Raw genomic sequence first — 17,328 nt, 5'->3', positions numbered from 1 at the left:
TCGCTGGCTCTTCACTTTCGGATTTTCCCCTTATATGAGCCAGGGAAATGGTTGAACACGGCAGAAGGTCGATTTTTATATATCTGTCCAAAATTTTCATAAGAAAGGGCACTGACCACCTCCCTTAAAATTATTTTAAGTTAAATTAGCCCTTTCTTAGTGTACTGAAGATTGAGTAATCATGCAAATTGCACTCTAGTTTTTAGTTTTTAGATGATAAGTGGGATCGCCTGGAGGGCTTGTTGAAAGCCAGCTGAATGGCTGGGTCCCAGCACCAGAGTTTCTGATTGAATGGGTCTAGGTTGGCCCTGGAATTTGCATTTCTAATAAGTTCCCGTTAATTCTGATGTTACTGGTCTGGGGGTCTTTGGGAACCAGGGGCATAGGCCACCCAGAGCACACAAAGCTTAGAGACCTGAACTGCTGGGACACATGATGTCAGGATTGAGGGAGAGGAAGGGGGGTGGTGCTGTGCCACATTTGATAGGGGGGGCGGGGGGTTGGGGGGGCGCGGGGTGTCTCAGTGTTGCCTGTCCCAGTTACTGATGAGGCGGACGCTTATTTTCCCGAGAAGTACCGTGCTTTTGTTTGTGAACCAGCAAGTCATCTGTATTTTGTCCTGGTGAATTTTAGTTTTAACATGCTAGGAGTCTAATACTTTTAATATTTATTAAAGAAACAGGATGGAACAGTTATTTCACTGCAACCTCCTTTGTTAAAAAATTTGGGGGGGGGCATATTGGTTTTAAAATTGAAAACTAGCTCACATTTTAAGAATTATTGAGTGCCTGTTTATTAACAAAGGTTGTCAATCCTCTTTTTAAAAAAGCAATTATTGCATTTTTACTAGATTTGTAAAAAATTCTATAGATGCATGTTAACTAAATAGTGGCTTATTCATTTTTTAAAGCCACCAGTTTTCTTCAGTTCTTGATTTAAATTCCTAGGAGAGAACCATCAATCAAATCTTATTTGTTCCAAATTACTTTATTACATGGGTTTTTAAGAACACTGTGGAAGGCAGAGAAAGCATTTAGACACTCACGAAGGTAACCATACTTCTCCCATGATTACAACTTTCATAATAACAAGAATCAAGGTGATAGCTGCCAGTTAGAGCGTGGCCTGCCTTATCTTACTTAACCCTCGTAATAACGCTAAGGGATTTCCGCCCTCGTTTCAAAGATGAGAGCACCTGCCCTGGGTCTGGGATTTACATCTGCTTTCTCTCACTCCTGCCGGGGTTCTGGGTATGAAATGGGCGTGCAAAGAGTGAGCGTAATTACAATTTGGGTGGCGTGAGCAGTAAGTGTAGGTAATGGTTCCTCCAAGGGAAGGTGAAAATGTAAATGTCAAATCATACTCGAAGGGGAGGTGGGGTTGGAGAGATCTACTTTTAGTTACTTATAAGTAAGTTCCTTTTTGAATGTCTCTGACTTGAATATACATTTGAAGGCTGTACTTTTTTTATTAAGTGTGTATTATGTAGCTTTAGATGTATTTGGGCTGTCACCTAAGTAACCTGATGCTACCTGGTATTAGACAAAGCGATTTCATAATGTTTCTCAGCACCATGAAGCTGTAATTTCAGTTTTAAAATCAATTGACATTTTATTATAGCCTATATACTTTATTTTAATTATTCCTAACAAAATCCTGTGCTTTCAGGTTTAGATTGCCGAAACAAGGAAGAGAAAGTAAAATAATGTTTGAGCTTTCCGGCAAAGTCGCTAGGTCATCATCGATCATCTTTTTTGCTCCATTCTTATGTCCCGTTATATTTGTGCTACATAAATGTCTCAGCCATTTGGAATTTTCGTAGCTAATGGCTTAAAGGCATGGTACATGGCTGACTGGGCTGTTATGAAGAGTTTGCATTGTATTATGTACTTGTCTTGATTGCCTTTTCAGCCGTCTTTCTGTTTTAATTATCAATGTTTTCTTTTCTCTCTACTCTGCCACCAAAAGAGTCTTTGGCTGCTCCTGACCTCGGCAAGTCAAGAGGTGACTTATGCATGCCAGTTGTTGATTGATATGCACTAAAAATGGGCAAAGATTGGACCCCAGTGCTGACTTGCTTCCCTTGTTCGCTTGGTGGATGCGCAGTAACCAAGTCCCTCCGTATTTGTGCCCTGCATTCTAAACGCCATCCGCTCGCCTTTCCTTCTCTGCCTTAGGATTTCTCAATCCTAAGGGAGAAAAAAAAACTATCTGCACATTGGGAGGGTTTTTTAAAAAAAATTATTAGACTTTTATATTCTCTAAAATGACCTGTAGACTTTCAAAAAATAACAAATTGATGTGGTCTATCAAAAATGTGTTACGTTTTAGCGTTTGCATTTTGCTTGATTTGGAAGCATGCTTTGACACACACCTGCATTAATATACTTCATTGTGTTTTTTAGGGCTAATGAAAAATAGTATAACTTTTTATATTAAACTTATTACATTATCATTATTATATAGGAAATTTATTTTTAAAATTTTAGCATGTTAAAGATTGCTTTTACTATTTTAAAGAGTTGCATTAAAGAGTATTTTTTAATGACAAGTAATTAGTGCAAATCAAGTGACATTTGATACTTGACATGGAGACCTCTTTGAAAGGACAAAACTTCTCCCTGTGTCCTGAGCTGAGCCAACCCTCCTCTTTATCTAGAGCCGAGGGTTGGGCATGGGGGGCTGGCAGCTGAAGGACAGGGGTCCTTGGGGAAGGTGCATGCCTCAGATGCTAGCACACGGCTTCTGTTCAAACTCTGTGGCCTTGAATGGTAGGCACTTGCCTAAAATGAAGTCCACATTTTAGGAAGTGAGCCTGGTTCTGAGAGGGTCTCAGAACTGGGTTGGGGTTGGGGGTGTCTTCAGAGCGAAGCCGGGGTTCCAGATGATGTGTCAGGCGTGGCACCTCTGCTGTTGGATGCACTGAGCACTTTCTGCGTGGCCCGGTCTTGAGAGGAAACACGCTGAACTCTGTGGTTTTGTCTTCTACCCAGGCTACCACTGGGACACATCGGATTGGATGCCAACCGTCCCTCTGCCGGACATCCAGGAATTCCCCAATTACGAGGTGATCGACGAGCAGACCCCCCTGTACTCGGCAGATCCAAACTCCATCGACACAGACTATTACCCCGGAGGCTACGACATCGAAAGCGATTTCCCGCCGCCGCCGGAGGACTTCCCCGCGCCCGACGAGCTGCCCCCACTGCCGCCGGAGTTCAGCGACCAGTTCGAGTCCATACACCCGCCCAGGGACATGCCCGCCGCGGGCAGTGGGGGCTCCTCCTCGAGAAGCCGGCAGCGGTTCCACTTGAACCAGTATCTGCCCAGTTTCTACCCCGTCGACCTGTCGGAACCTCAGAAAACAGGCGCTGGCGAGAGCATCCCGTGTAGGGAACCCTACGCCCCGTACCCGCCCGGGTACCCCAGGACCTGCGACGCCCCCCCCGCCGAGCACGTGCCCCTGTCGGTGTACGCCTCCACGGCCTCCTGCTCTGACGTGTCTGCGTGCTGCGAAGTGGAGTCCGAGGTCATGATGAGTGACTATGAGAGCGGCGACGACGGCCACTTCGAAGAGGTGACCATCCCTCCGCTCGAGGCGCAGCAGCACACGCAGGTCTGACACCCCAACTCCCCCCCAAGTGCCTGGACCTTCGTGAACCTAGAGGTTATGTGAACGGTCCGCATTGTTCTCTGCAGCCGCGCACGCGCCTCCACGCGTTAGCCATTTCCAGTGTCCTAACCTACTGTCCCGGGAGCAGGTGTCGTCGGCTGTGCCACGTCCCAGCACTTGTTCTGTATTTGCATTTTGTCTGTGTTACAATAATGAGACGAAAATCAGTCCTGCCATCTTGTTAGCATGATTCATGTATTTATATAGATTTGATTATTTTAAATTTCCTGTCTTCGCCCCCCTCCCTCCCCCCCCCTTTTTTTTTTTTTTTGTAAATGTTATGTACAGATTTAATTTTTCATAGTTTTAACTCGATTTTTTTTTTCCCAAGACATTTTTGTGGGGTTTGTTTGTGTTGTTTTTACCGGATTTGGGTGGTGGTAGTGTCATTGCCTAGCACCCTGATCGTTTTCTATAACCAGGGTTTCACTCTATGTTCTTTTTCACGGAAGTTTGACATTTCATTCATACATTTCAGTGCAGTCGTGCATTTCTAGGTGTACATAGGATGAGGAAAAGGTCTGATCCATGCCATGTCTTAAATGGGTTGCTGTATTTTAGAATTATCCACATTTTTCATTATTGGAAAGTGTAAGGGGACCTTCTGCATACCTGTTTAGAACCAAAACCATCATGACACAGTTTTTATAGTGTCTGTATATTTGTGATGCAACGGTCTTGTAAAGGTTTTTACTGAAAACGACCATTAGCCAGTCTTTCTTACTGACAATAAATTATTAATAAAATATTTTAGCTTTACTGCCTGTTTTTCTTTCATATGTATACTCCTGGTCAGGATTTGGTTAATGAGTTGAGAAGGATGGATGGATGGATGGATGGGTGGATGAATGGAAGAATGGATGTAGAAATAGCTGTGTTGCCAAAACCAGGCGATATTTACAGATGTAACCACTAGGTGGCAGTATATGGCTACGTGATACTGCTCAGAATTTTAGGTATAAAGGTAAACAGCACTCTTATATTTTCTAACTAAAACCTTAAGAAAGTTTTCCTTTACATATTTTTATCTTATTACTATTTATTGGGCATAATTTAAGTGCTTTTATGGTTTTCACCTATATTTATATAAAAAGCAAAGTCTTTATGAAGCATTTTCTCTTTCTGTGGTTAAAGAACTCATTCTACTTTTCTGTGATTTAATGTGAAATCCAGAAGCTCTTTTCCATGAGTATTTATACAGACAGATCCATCCATCCATCTGGCAAATATTTTTCCGGTATCTATTATGTGCCAACCACTGTGACATGCATTACAAAGAATCAAGTACTCTGAGAACTTGGGAAAGATATTTTTCCCTTTTTGTAAATGCTTGCTTTATTTTATCAACTTACATATATTTATATAATTACATAGTTTAAACATCAAAGAGAGATAGATATGTCTAACAAAAAAAACAGCAAATATATGCACTCCAATCACAGCTCTTTAAGCTGTTTTCTCATTTTTCTTTTCACATTTTTAAGTGTATATATTGTTTATTTCTTGAGTTACTAATTTTAGGAATTGTCTATTGATGTAGCATGATGTTAGAAAAACCTAGGAAAACCTACATTACTCTGTCATCCTCCTATTATAGCATAATTTTTGGAGTCATTTTTATATAGTGTTTTCAATGTTTTGATGATGTAAATATTCCTGCTGAACTAAGTAGTTTATTTCCATTTTCATAGCAATTTTTTCTTGAACAGTTGCCTTAATCTTTCTCCTACTTATGTTGTAAAAATGTATGACCATTTCATTCATTTATTCAAATAATATTTTTAGGTCACCTACCATGTACTATTTATTCGAGCAGACAGAAACTCCCTACCTTGGATTTTGCATGGCTGGGGTAGGTAGCAGGAGAAGATGGCCTATAAATAAAATATGTAGCAGTGTACAGAGTGATGACTACTAAAGAGAAAAATTGGTACTTGAGAAGGAATGTGTGTGATGGGTGTGGGGGCGGGGATGGGAGATTAAAATTTTGAGGAGGCAAAACACCTCAATGGCAAGCTGGCATTTGGATAAAATCCTTAAGTTGATAAGGGAGAATGCCATGTGACTATCTGGGAAATGAGCATCCCTAGCAGAGAAATAGCATAAAGGCCCCAAGGTTGGAAAGTAGGGGAAAAGAGGGGACACAAGGGTGGCCTCTCGTGGATTTGGAAAATGCCTCCTAAATACCTGGTTAAGCTATTAGAAACTCTGCTGATATCTAGAGATCTCTGTGAAGAGACCCTGTTTCTCCAGGAGAGGGACCTTGCTTTTCTGGTTTGGGAAATGCTGCCTTATTTTCAAGTTGGACGCGTAAGAACACTTCATTCCCCCAGCTCTCAGTCCCGTGACTTTGTGCTCCCTCCTCTTTCCCTAGCCCCGTGGTCGGCAAACTGCGGCTCGCGAGCCACATGCGGCTCTTTGGCCCCTTGAGTGTGGCTCTTCCACAAAATACCACGGCCTGGGTGAGTCTATTTGGAAGAAGTGGAGTTAGAAGAAGTTTAAGTTTAAAAAATTTGGCTCTCAAAAGAATTTTCAATCGTTATACTGTTGATATTTGGCTATGTTGACTAATGAGTTTGCCGACCACTGCGCCTAGCCCCTCGGTCTGCTCAGGCCCGAGCTGAGAATCTGGGGTCGAACTTGTGTCCTGAAGCAGGTAGATGCCTGGCACTCACCCCAATGGTCCCCCTTTCCCGTGTCCCCGCTGCAGGCTCCCAGGTCTGCCTCCTCCGCAGATGCTATGGTGTGGAGCCCAGAGCGATCTGCCGTTAGAGGGAACAGCAATCTCCTCCTTGCTTTGAAAATGAAGCTGTGGAACCTTTTCTCCCTTTCCTTGTTCCGGATTTTCAAGAGAAGAAATTGGGCAGAAATACAATACCCCTTTTCATGCAAGTACCAGAGGAAGCTGGAGGAAATCGGTGCTTTGGGTTGCCAAAATGACCTGCCATACAGGTGCTGCCTATGGTTACTTACTGGTCATTGAAACAGATCAGTGGCCAGGCAATCAGCAGGGATTAGGAGAGGCTTTGCATAGGTGAGTTCTTTTCCTTGTAACGTCAGAGCCTGTAGGGACCGTCGTCCCTGAAGGAGGAAGGTGGGCCCTGAACGTGCACCAGGCACCGGCACGCAGAGCCTCCTGTTTCAGCAGAGCTTTCAAGGGCTGGAGTTGAGTAACTTGAAGACGGTAACAACATGATCCCGAGAATACAGAGCTGCTTACGAAAGTCAGTGGCAAATTAAGACAAGAACATACTGAACGCTCCCCTCCTGTAATCTATTTGCCTGCATTAAACAAGGGGCTCTGGCTGTACCCATTCATCTAACAACCATTCATCGAACTTTTACTACATGCCAGGCATGGCCACTCCAGACTCCCTGACCCCGCTCTTGGTTTCCTCTAAGAATCCTGGGACCCTTCTCTCCTTAAGTAGAATCGTTCAAACACGTTTCTTTAATGGTTTAAAACATCTACCAGGGGTCCTCAAACTGTGGCCCGCGGGCCACATGCGGCCCGCCGAGGACATGTATCTGGCCCGCCGGGTGCCGCTGCCTGTCCTGCTTAGCAGCCGACTCGTCCCGGCCCGCAGTGCGCATAGGAATTTGTTCATAGTTTTTTTTTTAAACTATAGTCCGGCCCTCCAACGGTCTGAGGGACAGTGAACTGGCCCCCTGTTTAAAAAGCTTGAGGACCCCTGAATAAGCATTATAAGAGATTTGAAAGGTGCTTGTTGAGCTTAATGATTAATAAACTCCAGGAGGGGAGAACACCGGCTTCTGTCCACACTGCCTGTTGGCATCTCTGCGTCCAGGGTGACGCGGAAGCAGCCCGTAGCGGGCCACCGCACCAGCACATACGCACAAGACAGTCCCTTTCCGAGCCTTCATGATATACCCCTGGTCATTGCAGTTCACTTCTGCTCATATCAGACAGCATCGGAGGCAGTTGGTCTCTTCATGTTGCCATTTACCTGCATGAGAAGAAAGTCATTTGACATGTTTATATATTTTAATTTTTAAAAATCATAAGACATCTGTACTGTATTCCCGAACATGTAATTTACAGGCACATAGAGTAGAAACTAACTGATCACTTCAGGCCCATTTTCTTAAGATTTCTGGAATATAATCAAGATGTTTAAAAATTGCCACTTGAATCACATGCTTTTTGGTTTAATAAAGTTTTTGAAAAAGTACAGGAACATAACCCTCTCACCCAGAAACAAATGGGTTGTCTTTTTGTGTGCATGATCTGATTTTTGTTTCTGAGGGAACTACCTAACCCGGGTTTACAAACGTGGTGTCTTGCACCCAATTTTGTACCCTGCTTTCCCCCACTCCCACAGCATCAGTGATCCATTTTAGGATCATACAGAAAATGCCTTTTTAAAGAGCTGCACAATAGTTCACAGTATGGATTTATAACTTATTTATCTATGTTGCTACCTTTAAGATGATTTCAGTTTTTCACAGCAATCCCAACGTTAACACCTTCAACTATTCATTTTTGCTCCTCTGTAGGACAAATTTCTAGATGCCTGGCTTATTTGTGTTCAGGTATTGCATATAATCGAACAAAACGCCAGAACCAGGACAATATCCAAGGCGGAACCTTGGTGTGCTCACCGGTCCTTAACACTGAGTGGCGCAGTGCTCTGCTGTGATACTCCTTTGTCAGTGTCTCCCCCTGCCTTTCCCACGTCACGGCTTGTGTAGGAGGTGCTGATATTTTCACGGCACGTGCTCTAACCCAGAGGTTCCAGCTGGGCATTGTGATGCCCCAGGCTCCTCCCAGCTGCGCGGAGGGTTGGGGGGTCAGCACGTCCGTGCAAGGCAGCTCTGGTAGAGAGACCTCTGAGCATCCTGTTGCCTTTTCTCTTCCTGTGAAATTTATCCTACGAAAAATGAAGTCTGGACAGGAACCGGGTCATCTTTGTAAAATTACCTTTCATTTCCATTTTCAGTGACTTCATGTATCATTGAGGGATGCATCTCTCAGGCCTGGGAAATGATCCCGCCCCTTGTCCCAGTGTGTCCCCAGTTCCCCCGCCTGCTGAATCTGGTCAGTAACTCTGTGAAGGTCGGTGTGGGCTGCTTTCTCTCTTTTGCAGACAGGCATGCCGTGTGGCTTCTGATTGCGCTTCATCAAAGGCATTAGGTTCCATTTCAATTAGTGCACCAGCTGAGCAAGAGGGCTGCTTGTCAGAATTTAATTTCCTCGCCAGCAGTTTATGCCTCTACTGCAAACAGAATGAGCCACTTGAAAAGAATGACAAGTAGTTTTTCCCCCAAGAAACCCTCTGCTGTGTGAGCACTTAGGTAATGAATGCCCCTGTCACTGTGTTCTTAGAAAGTGCGGCCACAGAAGAGGCTACACTGTCAAATTATGCTCCACGTGGAGGAGGAAGAAAATGGGTTACACATTCGAATGAAAATGTCGTTGGACCAGCTACGTCTTGTAAAGAGCTCCTCGTGCGGGGTCCTCAGGGAGGCGGTGATAGATAGGAGTGCAGTGATTTTAGATCAGAGCCATTATCCAGTCACCTCAAGGGGTAAAATGAAATTCCCAAGATGTCCGATGACTGCTGCTTCAATTCACTTTAATGGTTATGGCTACCACCTAATGGTTTTAGGATAAGGGGAAGATATAGGAAAAGGAACAATCTATCCAGAGGACGTGTCACCCCCCTCACGCCTGTCCCAAAGACTTGGAGGCACAGTTCCACTTCTTTGCCAAATTTGCAACGTTAGCCTTCAGACGTCAGTGGCTGGTAGAGGCTGCGTGCAGCTTTCAAGTCGCAGACCTGAGTTCAAAATTGTGGCCTAGCCAAAACCGGTTTGGCTCAGTGGATAGAGCGTCAGCCTGCGGACTGAAAGGTCCCAGGTTCAATTCCGGTCAAGGGCATGTACATTGGTTGCGGGCACATCCCCAGTAGGAGGTGTGCAAGAGGCAGCTGATCGATGTTTCTCTCTCATCGATGTTTCTGACTATCTATCCCTCTTCCTTCCTCTCTGTAAAAAATCAATAAAATATATTTAAAAAAAAAAAAATTGTGGCCTGCCCTCTTTAACTCTAGAATGTTTAACTACTTACCTGAGTTTCCTCAGCTGAAAAGCAAGTAGACGAGAACCCCAAAGAAGTCGTGTGGAATCAATACTTACAACCTGCGTGAGAGTGGTTCCTCCTGAGAGCGCATTACATACTTGGCATCCAGCCAGCCACCCTGGTTATTGTCCCCGTTTTCCAGATCAGGAAACTGAGGCTCAGAGAAGATAACTTTCTGAAGGTCACACCACCTGTCAGTGTTGCCACTGAAATTCAAAGTCCTGGCTCTGGCCTCAAAGCTCCTTCCCACAAACCAAAACGGCAGTTTTGACACTAAGTAGATGTTCAATAAACGCTTTGCCGTTGTTACTGTTTTCTTCCAACCCATCCCCATCTTCAAGTACAAAGTTTAATAGACTGTTTTTTAAAAAAAAGTATCCGAAGCAAGTTTAGCCCCTACAAAACATGCTACAATTCGCAGGCGTTTGATAAACTACTAATCTAGGTCATTTAACAAATGGACTCTAATCCAGAAGACTTTGGGTCCTTTGAATTCTTGTTTTGTACCAATTTAGTGCATGCAACACGGGAGACTTTATGTGATGCGGGTGCAGTGAAGTCTGAAGGTGGTACTGTTGCTGCTCATGTATCCAAACATGATTTCTGAGTATCTGCTATTGTCAGTGAACGCCAGAAGCACTATGTTTGCCACCCGGTGAAGGGTGAACAAGATCAAGTCCCTGCCAGTTAGGAGGAATGAGAGTGGCCAGGGTCAAGGTCACAGCTCATGGCCTCTCATCCTCGCGCCCCCACCCCCCTTTATTTAACAGATTGGAAATAATCTCTCCATGTCATCTTGGCTGCACGTACTGGTGCTCCTGGGGCTCGGGTGCCCCTCCTATCATTCATTCATTCATTCATTCAGTCACCCCATTCCATTTATTTTGCAGGCTGCATTAACAAATACTTGTGTGGTCTTGACCCTTTTCTACACCTTGTGAACATAAAAGTGAATGAAACTTGGCCTTTGAGGAAAAAATGTGTCCGTGTGGTCCAAGGTTTGTGCGCATGAAGCAATACATTTAATAAAAATAGGACTGTGGTGGTTAGTGTTTTTTTCTCCCAGCCCCTAACATGCTCTAGGCCAGTGGTCGGCAAACTCATTAGTCAACAGCCAAATATCAACAGTACAACGATTGAAATTTCTTTTGAGAGCCAAATTTTTTAAACTTAAACTTCTTCTAACGCCACTTCTTCAAAATAGATTTGCTCAGGCCGTGGTATTTTGTGGAAGAGCCACACTCAAAAGGCCAAAGAGCCGAATGTGGCTCGCGAGCCGCAGTTTGCCGACCACGGCTCTAGTGTATGGTCCTGCTGAAATAACAGTTACGTGTTCGGAGTCACAGAGTAAAGCAAAACTGGAGACTTTCCCTAATTACTTACGAGTTTTCTACCTTAACGCAGAACCAAAGCAGCAGGATTGTGATTCTGCCCTTGTGAGGGCAGAACTCAGGAGTGAGAGTCACGGGGGGACAAGGGGATTGTTTGCAAGTGATCTGCAGTTAAAGACGTAACAACAAACAAACTTCTCCCGTCCCGGGTTGCTGATGCTCTCATTCCCTCGCCAAGGAAATAGGAACAGAGGGTGAAATCTCTTATCCTTCAGGCAACACGTGTGATGGAGTCCACATTCCCAGGCTGCCTGCGTACTGTGAAAGCATGTGTTACCCTGTACAAGCATTTGCATGTGCTGAGCTCCATGTGACCAGTGTCCTTCCCCAGCTCACACACACACACACACACACACACACACACACACACTGCCATTTCAGATGCTGAGTGTGTGCACAGGCACAATTCCCATGCTGTTCTCACTGGAATTTCTCGGGAGTGCTCAGCAAGTCCAGTTATTCATGGAAGGCAGGCTGGGCCCTGATGCAAGCTGACCCAGGCCCCAGGAGAACCCCGGCTCCTGCTCAGACCAAGTCCGCCAAGGTCCCTCCCTGGAGGTTTAAGATGAGGTTTCAGCTCCGCCAGAGAGGAACTCCTGACCAACTTCACTGTCACCCTGAGGGGGACCCGTGGTGGAGTCCCGGGCATGGCTCTCTTGCCTGGGGCAGTAGGAAAATTCTAACAGCTGTGGGGTTGTTTGCTTGTATGTTTCTTTGCATGTCACTTGATCATCATTTTATGTGAGGATCACAGGCAATATTCAAGTTTATTTCTTTGATTGTAGCATCTTCTCTCTAGATAACAGAGAAGAAGAGGTGTTTTAATGTGTTTAGCTTCTGTGTTTGGGGATTTTTTGTAGGGGTGGTGCCGGAAACCAATCATTGTCCCACTAATAGAAAGATGTGGACAGGAAACTGGGAAGGCTGGTCAACAACCTTAAATGTTTTAATCACTCACTGTTTAGTTGAGACATTGTTAGCTGAAGCAGCCTCCACCTCTGTTTCTCCTATGTAAATTTCTGTTATTGAAATTTCCTGCCTAAAGGTTATGGGCGTATCCCATAGTCTCAATAAAAGGGATTGCAAGGCCAGAGCAAAGGGTAGTCCTTCCACTAGAGTTGGGCTCCCGCCTGGCCCCCAATATTTCCAAATTAATACTTTTCCAAGTCTCTTTTCATTTGTGTGCGGCCTTCTCCAGAACTCGAACCCTGAACCGGAACCCTGAACCACGCGGGACGTGAAAAGGGGTTCTCACAGGGTGGCAAGTGCATTGAGAAGGAAATGAAAGAGGCAATTTCTCACACATTCCTCTGTCTGCACGGACAAAGGGTGCTCCCTGTCCTCTGTGCCCATCTTCTTCCTTTCCCTGCACATGTGACAATGGCATTCCCCTCCTTTGGAAATGGCCCGCACCCATCGTTTTGTTTATCCAAATCCTTATGTATTCCGATAACTGGGGGCAAAGTTTCCTGCATTTTTTCAGGTTGTTGCAGCCTCTCCCTTCATCCTTGCTGCTAGAAATTGTATTGTAGTACACATTCTGGAACCTGATGTTGAATTTACTGGCATTTTCCCTGTGTTCTCACGTTGCCTTCCATAGGCCCTCAGGATATTGAGGTGGAATGAGGTGCCTCAGGCAGTAGCCATCCCCACGGGTCCACAGGTGAGGGTTCTCTGAGTCAGAAGGAGAGTCTCAGGACTTCCTGGCCAAACCCGCCCCTCACCTGCCAATCCCAACCCAGGTGGTTTGTTTTTATAGGAGCACCCACCTTTCCCTAATCCCGCTGATTACCAGCACAGTCATGGGGTGCATCTGATTTATGACTGCCTCACAGTGCGCATAGTAGGCACATTACTGAATTGCTTTTGTCCTGTATCTTCATGCATATCAACAAGAAACTTGAATATTCCTAATATTCCTTAAGTATTTTCTTCTGTAACCAATATTTTACTTGGTTTAGTGTGGAATAAAACATTGTGAATGACATGAAGGAATAGTGAAAGATTATTTATTTTATGGTATAATTAGCTCTTGAAATTAGGATGCATGTATATTTAGTGAAAGTCTATATACTCTAAATAAAATTTAAATTCTCGAATTGCATTGTTTTACAGAGTTATACAATGTTCTTACAGTATGCAAACAAATAAAACCCATGCAAATTAACCCAATAACACCATACCAACATTCTTAGAGTGAAAAACATGTTTCCTCCTTCTTGCTATTGACAGGAGAAATAAATATTTTAAAAAGTCTCATCCCTTTGACAAATGCATTAAAAATCCATTAGTCTGACAAATAGCATCTTTTCCTGATAAATTACAAGTTTCCAAATATGATAAAAGACATAATTCATAGAAATTTTGTTCTCTTAAAGCCACCAGACAGTGGGTTCCCTTATTCTCTCATTTTATGCAACAAATAATTGTTGGTGCCCACTGCGTACTAGACACGGGGCTGCTTCACAAGCCAGTGCGAGGTTCCAGCAAGAAAACAGAGAGGTGCAGCATGGCACGTGATTGGCTCAGGATAATGGACACAGTGAATTGGGGGAGCACAGGGGAGAGGAACATAGCCCAGACTTTGGGTATGAGCTCACAGCAAGATCTGAGCGATCCAGAGAAGCAGATGGGAAGTAGTGTTGCATGCAGCAGGAACATGTGGGAAAACTGGGAGGTGTTATGCCCAGATTTCGTGATCCCCAAAGACCACCAGGGAGCCGAGTCCGATGCAAAAGCAAAGAGCCTTTAATCAAGCTAGCTCGAGCCCAGTCTCCCCTACACACACCAGTGCAGCGGCGAGGTGGAGAGAGAGAGAGCGCCCCAGAACCCAAGCTGATTTATAGGGGGCCTGGGAGAGATAGGAGGGGTGAGGTAGTGTGGCCTCCGCTGATTGGTCGGGGTCAGGTTGCACATGGGGGCAGGGCGTGGCTTACTTTCCTCTTGCATTTCTATTGGCTAATTCAAAAGTGTGGGTTGGGCTCTTGGAGAGGTTCTAGGGCGGGAACCTGACTCCACAAGGTGGAGGACATGGAACAAAAGGAACATGGAGTCGGTCTCTCCCCGCCCTTTCAGGAGGAAGAGGGTAAATACGATGTGGGAGGAACCAGAGGAAGTTCACAAGGTTGGGGAGTGGAGCAGGTGCTTTTGAGAGAAAGGATGCTTAGGAAGGCCACGTTCTGAAAGGTCTTGGGAAATGTGTGGAACTTGATTCAAAGGAGCAGTGGGCCTCCAGGGAAGGGTTGTATGGATGGATGGATATATTTTTTTATTTGATTTTAACCCAATGGAATTTTATAATTAAATTTCGGGGGAAATCATTGACTTTGAATATATTGAAGGGGTGTAAGATGGGAGCCAGGGGGGTTAATTAGGAGGCTGTGATAGTAATTCCTGAAAAAGACAATGATAGACTCAACTGGATTAAGGGCCATGGAGATGGAGGGAAAGTAGATGATTAGAATCAACAGGATTTGGTCTGTTTTGTGCAAGAGGCAGAGAAGGTTTCCAGACTTACCTCACATACTTTGCAGGGTCCCCATGGGGTGGGTAGGGGTGAAGGAACTCGGTGGGACCTCTTTTATAAGGATACGGATCCAATTGATGAGGGCTCCACCCTCATGACCTCATAACCTCCCAAAGCTCCCTTCCCCCCAGACCATCACATTGGAAATTAAGTTTCAACATAAGAATTTTGGAGAGACACAAGCATTCTATCCATAACAAAGTCCATTTAGTCAATATAGGCTGCATCAGTCTTACCTTTGCTTTATATCTGATATACATCTTTCATCTTGTTTATTCTCAACAGTTCTGACCCTCATGTATTAGGTGAGACTCATGTAAACAGCATAAAGCTTTTTAATTTTTACTTAATCTGAATATCTTGGGAGTTTAGTCCATTAACATCCTGATTTGATAGGTTTGTTCTGTTAGCACTTCAAGGACTGCGTTCCCACTTCCTTTTGTCCTTCACCATTTCAGTGCTACTTAGTTTAATGACCCCCAAACATGTTCTGTTCCCTCAACCCTGTGAAATGTTACATTACCCTGCAAACGGGGCGTTTCAAACTGGAGGCAGGGAGGCGAGGCAGAAGTTAACGTCAGAGATTTGAAGCATGAGTGGGACCGGACCCGCATGGCTGGCTTTGCAGGAGGGGAGAGGGAGGGGGCCAAAGAATGCAGCCCACTGCTGAAAGCTTAGGTTGCCCTCAGTCCTGCAGTACACGGAGCTGGGTGACACCCACGGCTCCAACACGCTTGGAAGCAGATTCATCCCTAGAAGCTCTAGGAAGGATCGCAGCCTCGCCGACCTCTGAATTTGTCCTTGCTGGGCTCCGAGAGGGCCAGCCGAGCCACTCCCTGCTGGACTTCTGGACTGACTAACTATGTGATAATAAATGAGTGTTGTTAAGCCTCTAAATTAATTTAATTGAGGTAATTTGTTATGACAACAGTAGGACGCTAACGTGGTTTCTGGTGAGAAATCAGCTGTTAGATGGATTACTTGTTCCCCAGGACGTATAATGCACCTTGTTTCTCTTATTTATCTTTGGCTTTCAGCTGTGGAGGATGTGGAGCAACAGGAACTTCCAGTCGCTGCCGGTGGGAATGCAAAACGGTGCAGCCAGTTTGGGAGACATGTTGGCGATTTCTTACCAAACTAAACAAATTTCCGTATGCTCCAGCCATCGTTCTTCTTGTTATTTATGCAAGGGAGTTGAAAACTCATGTCCACACAAAAAGCTGCACATGGATGTTTATAGATATAGAAGCTTTATGCATAGTTGCCCGAAGCAGAAAGCAACAGAGATGTCCTTCAGAAGGTGAATGGAAAAACCGTGGTACATCCGGACAATGGAATATTTATTCAATGCTAAAAAAAAAATAAATAAATAAAAAAAGAGTTAGCAAACCATGAGAAGACATGGAGGAACCTTAAATCATGTTCGGAAGTGAAAGAAGCCGATCTGAGGAGCCTACATACTGTAGGATTCTAACTACAGACACTGGAAAAGGCAAAACTAGGAAGACAGTAAAAAGATCAGCAATTGGCCGGAACCGGTTTGGCTCAGTGGATAGAGCGTCGGCCTGCGGACTGAAAGGTCCCAGGTTCGATTCCGGTCAAGGGCATGTACCTTGGTTGCGGGCACATCCCCAGTGGGAGGTGTGCAGGAGGCAGCTGATCGATGTTTCTCTCTCATCGATGTTTCTAGCTCTCTATCCCTCTCCCTTCCTCTCTGTGAAATATCAATAAAATATATTAAAAAAAAAAAAAAAGATCAGCAATTGCCAGAAACTGAGGGGAGGGAGGGATAAATCAGCAGAGCACAGAGGATTTTTAGGGCAGCGGAAATGCTCACAATGATGGATACACAATTGTCCAAACCCAGAGGATGTACAATATCAGGGGTGAGCCCTAATGACGTTGAATGATAGTGCTGGGTCGTGTAGGCTAAGGGATTCTAAGAAAGGTACCCTTTTGGTGTGGAATGTAGATAGTGGGGGCAGGGGGACTGTGCATGTGGGTGGACAGGGGCCATATGGGAAATCTCCGTACCTTCCTTCAATGTGGCTGTGAACTTAAAATGGCTCTAAAATCAAATGTATTCATTAAAAACCCTGTTATTTAACTCAGTTAGTGCGGCCATGAATTCCTTCCTCGGTGCTCTCATTCTTTGCAGACACTCCATTTCACCCCTGCATCTCACCTGCGTGCACCTGCGCATCCACGGTGCACGCTGCCACCTGCGTGGTGAGGACCGTGTTTTGCGCCAAGCGTGTAAACTGTTTCCCGAACAAGTACGTTAATGAGAGAAAGGGCATTGATTCTAATCTAGGACTTCGCCATTACGGCATGGATCTAGGAAAACGTGAGAGGGGACGCCCTAGTCATACAGGGGATACGGGTGGATTTATTTAATTCCTTGGTAAGTGCTGGTCTGGCGGCTTTACTGGAAAGTTGTAGGCTTGGCTTGTCCCATCGCAAGCCAAGGAATGACTCCAAAGGCCTGGGGGCCCATAAGTTCCTACTGAGGTTGTAGATCTCATGGAAACCTTCCAAGATCAAGTGGCGTTATTTTCAAGAGCTACCGGGTGAATATGCGTCAAACAGGGTGGGTGTCTGCAGGGAGAGCTTGGCAGGTTTGGAGGCTAAAGGT

The 17,328-nt window shown here is 44.9% G+C and overlaps 1 protein-coding gene across 1 annotated transcript in view; it reads left to right on the top strand.

Moving 5' to 3' along the window:
• FAT1 (FAT atypical cadherin 1) overlaps window positions 1–4,425 on the top strand; it is a 109,945-nt gene extending 105,520 nt beyond the window's left edge. The window contains 2 exon segments of the mRNA XM_080660559.1: window positions 1,969–2,004; window positions 2,994–4,425. Coding sequence (XP_080516685.1) covers window positions 1,969–2,004; window positions 2,994–3,622 — 665 coding nt within the window. The 3' untranslated portion in view covers window positions 3,623–4,425.
• Window positions 4,426–17,328: the final 12,903 nt, after the last annotated feature.

This window comes from Plecotus auritus, assembly GCF_963455305.1.
Source record: "Plecotus auritus genome assembly, chromosome: 3".
In the NCBI taxonomy this organism is placed as follows: Eukaryota; Metazoa; Chordata; class Mammalia; order Chiroptera; family Vespertilionidae; genus Plecotus; species Plecotus auritus.
Note: the sequence above shows the minus strand (reverse complement) of the source record. Positions and strands in the feature narration are given on the sequence as shown.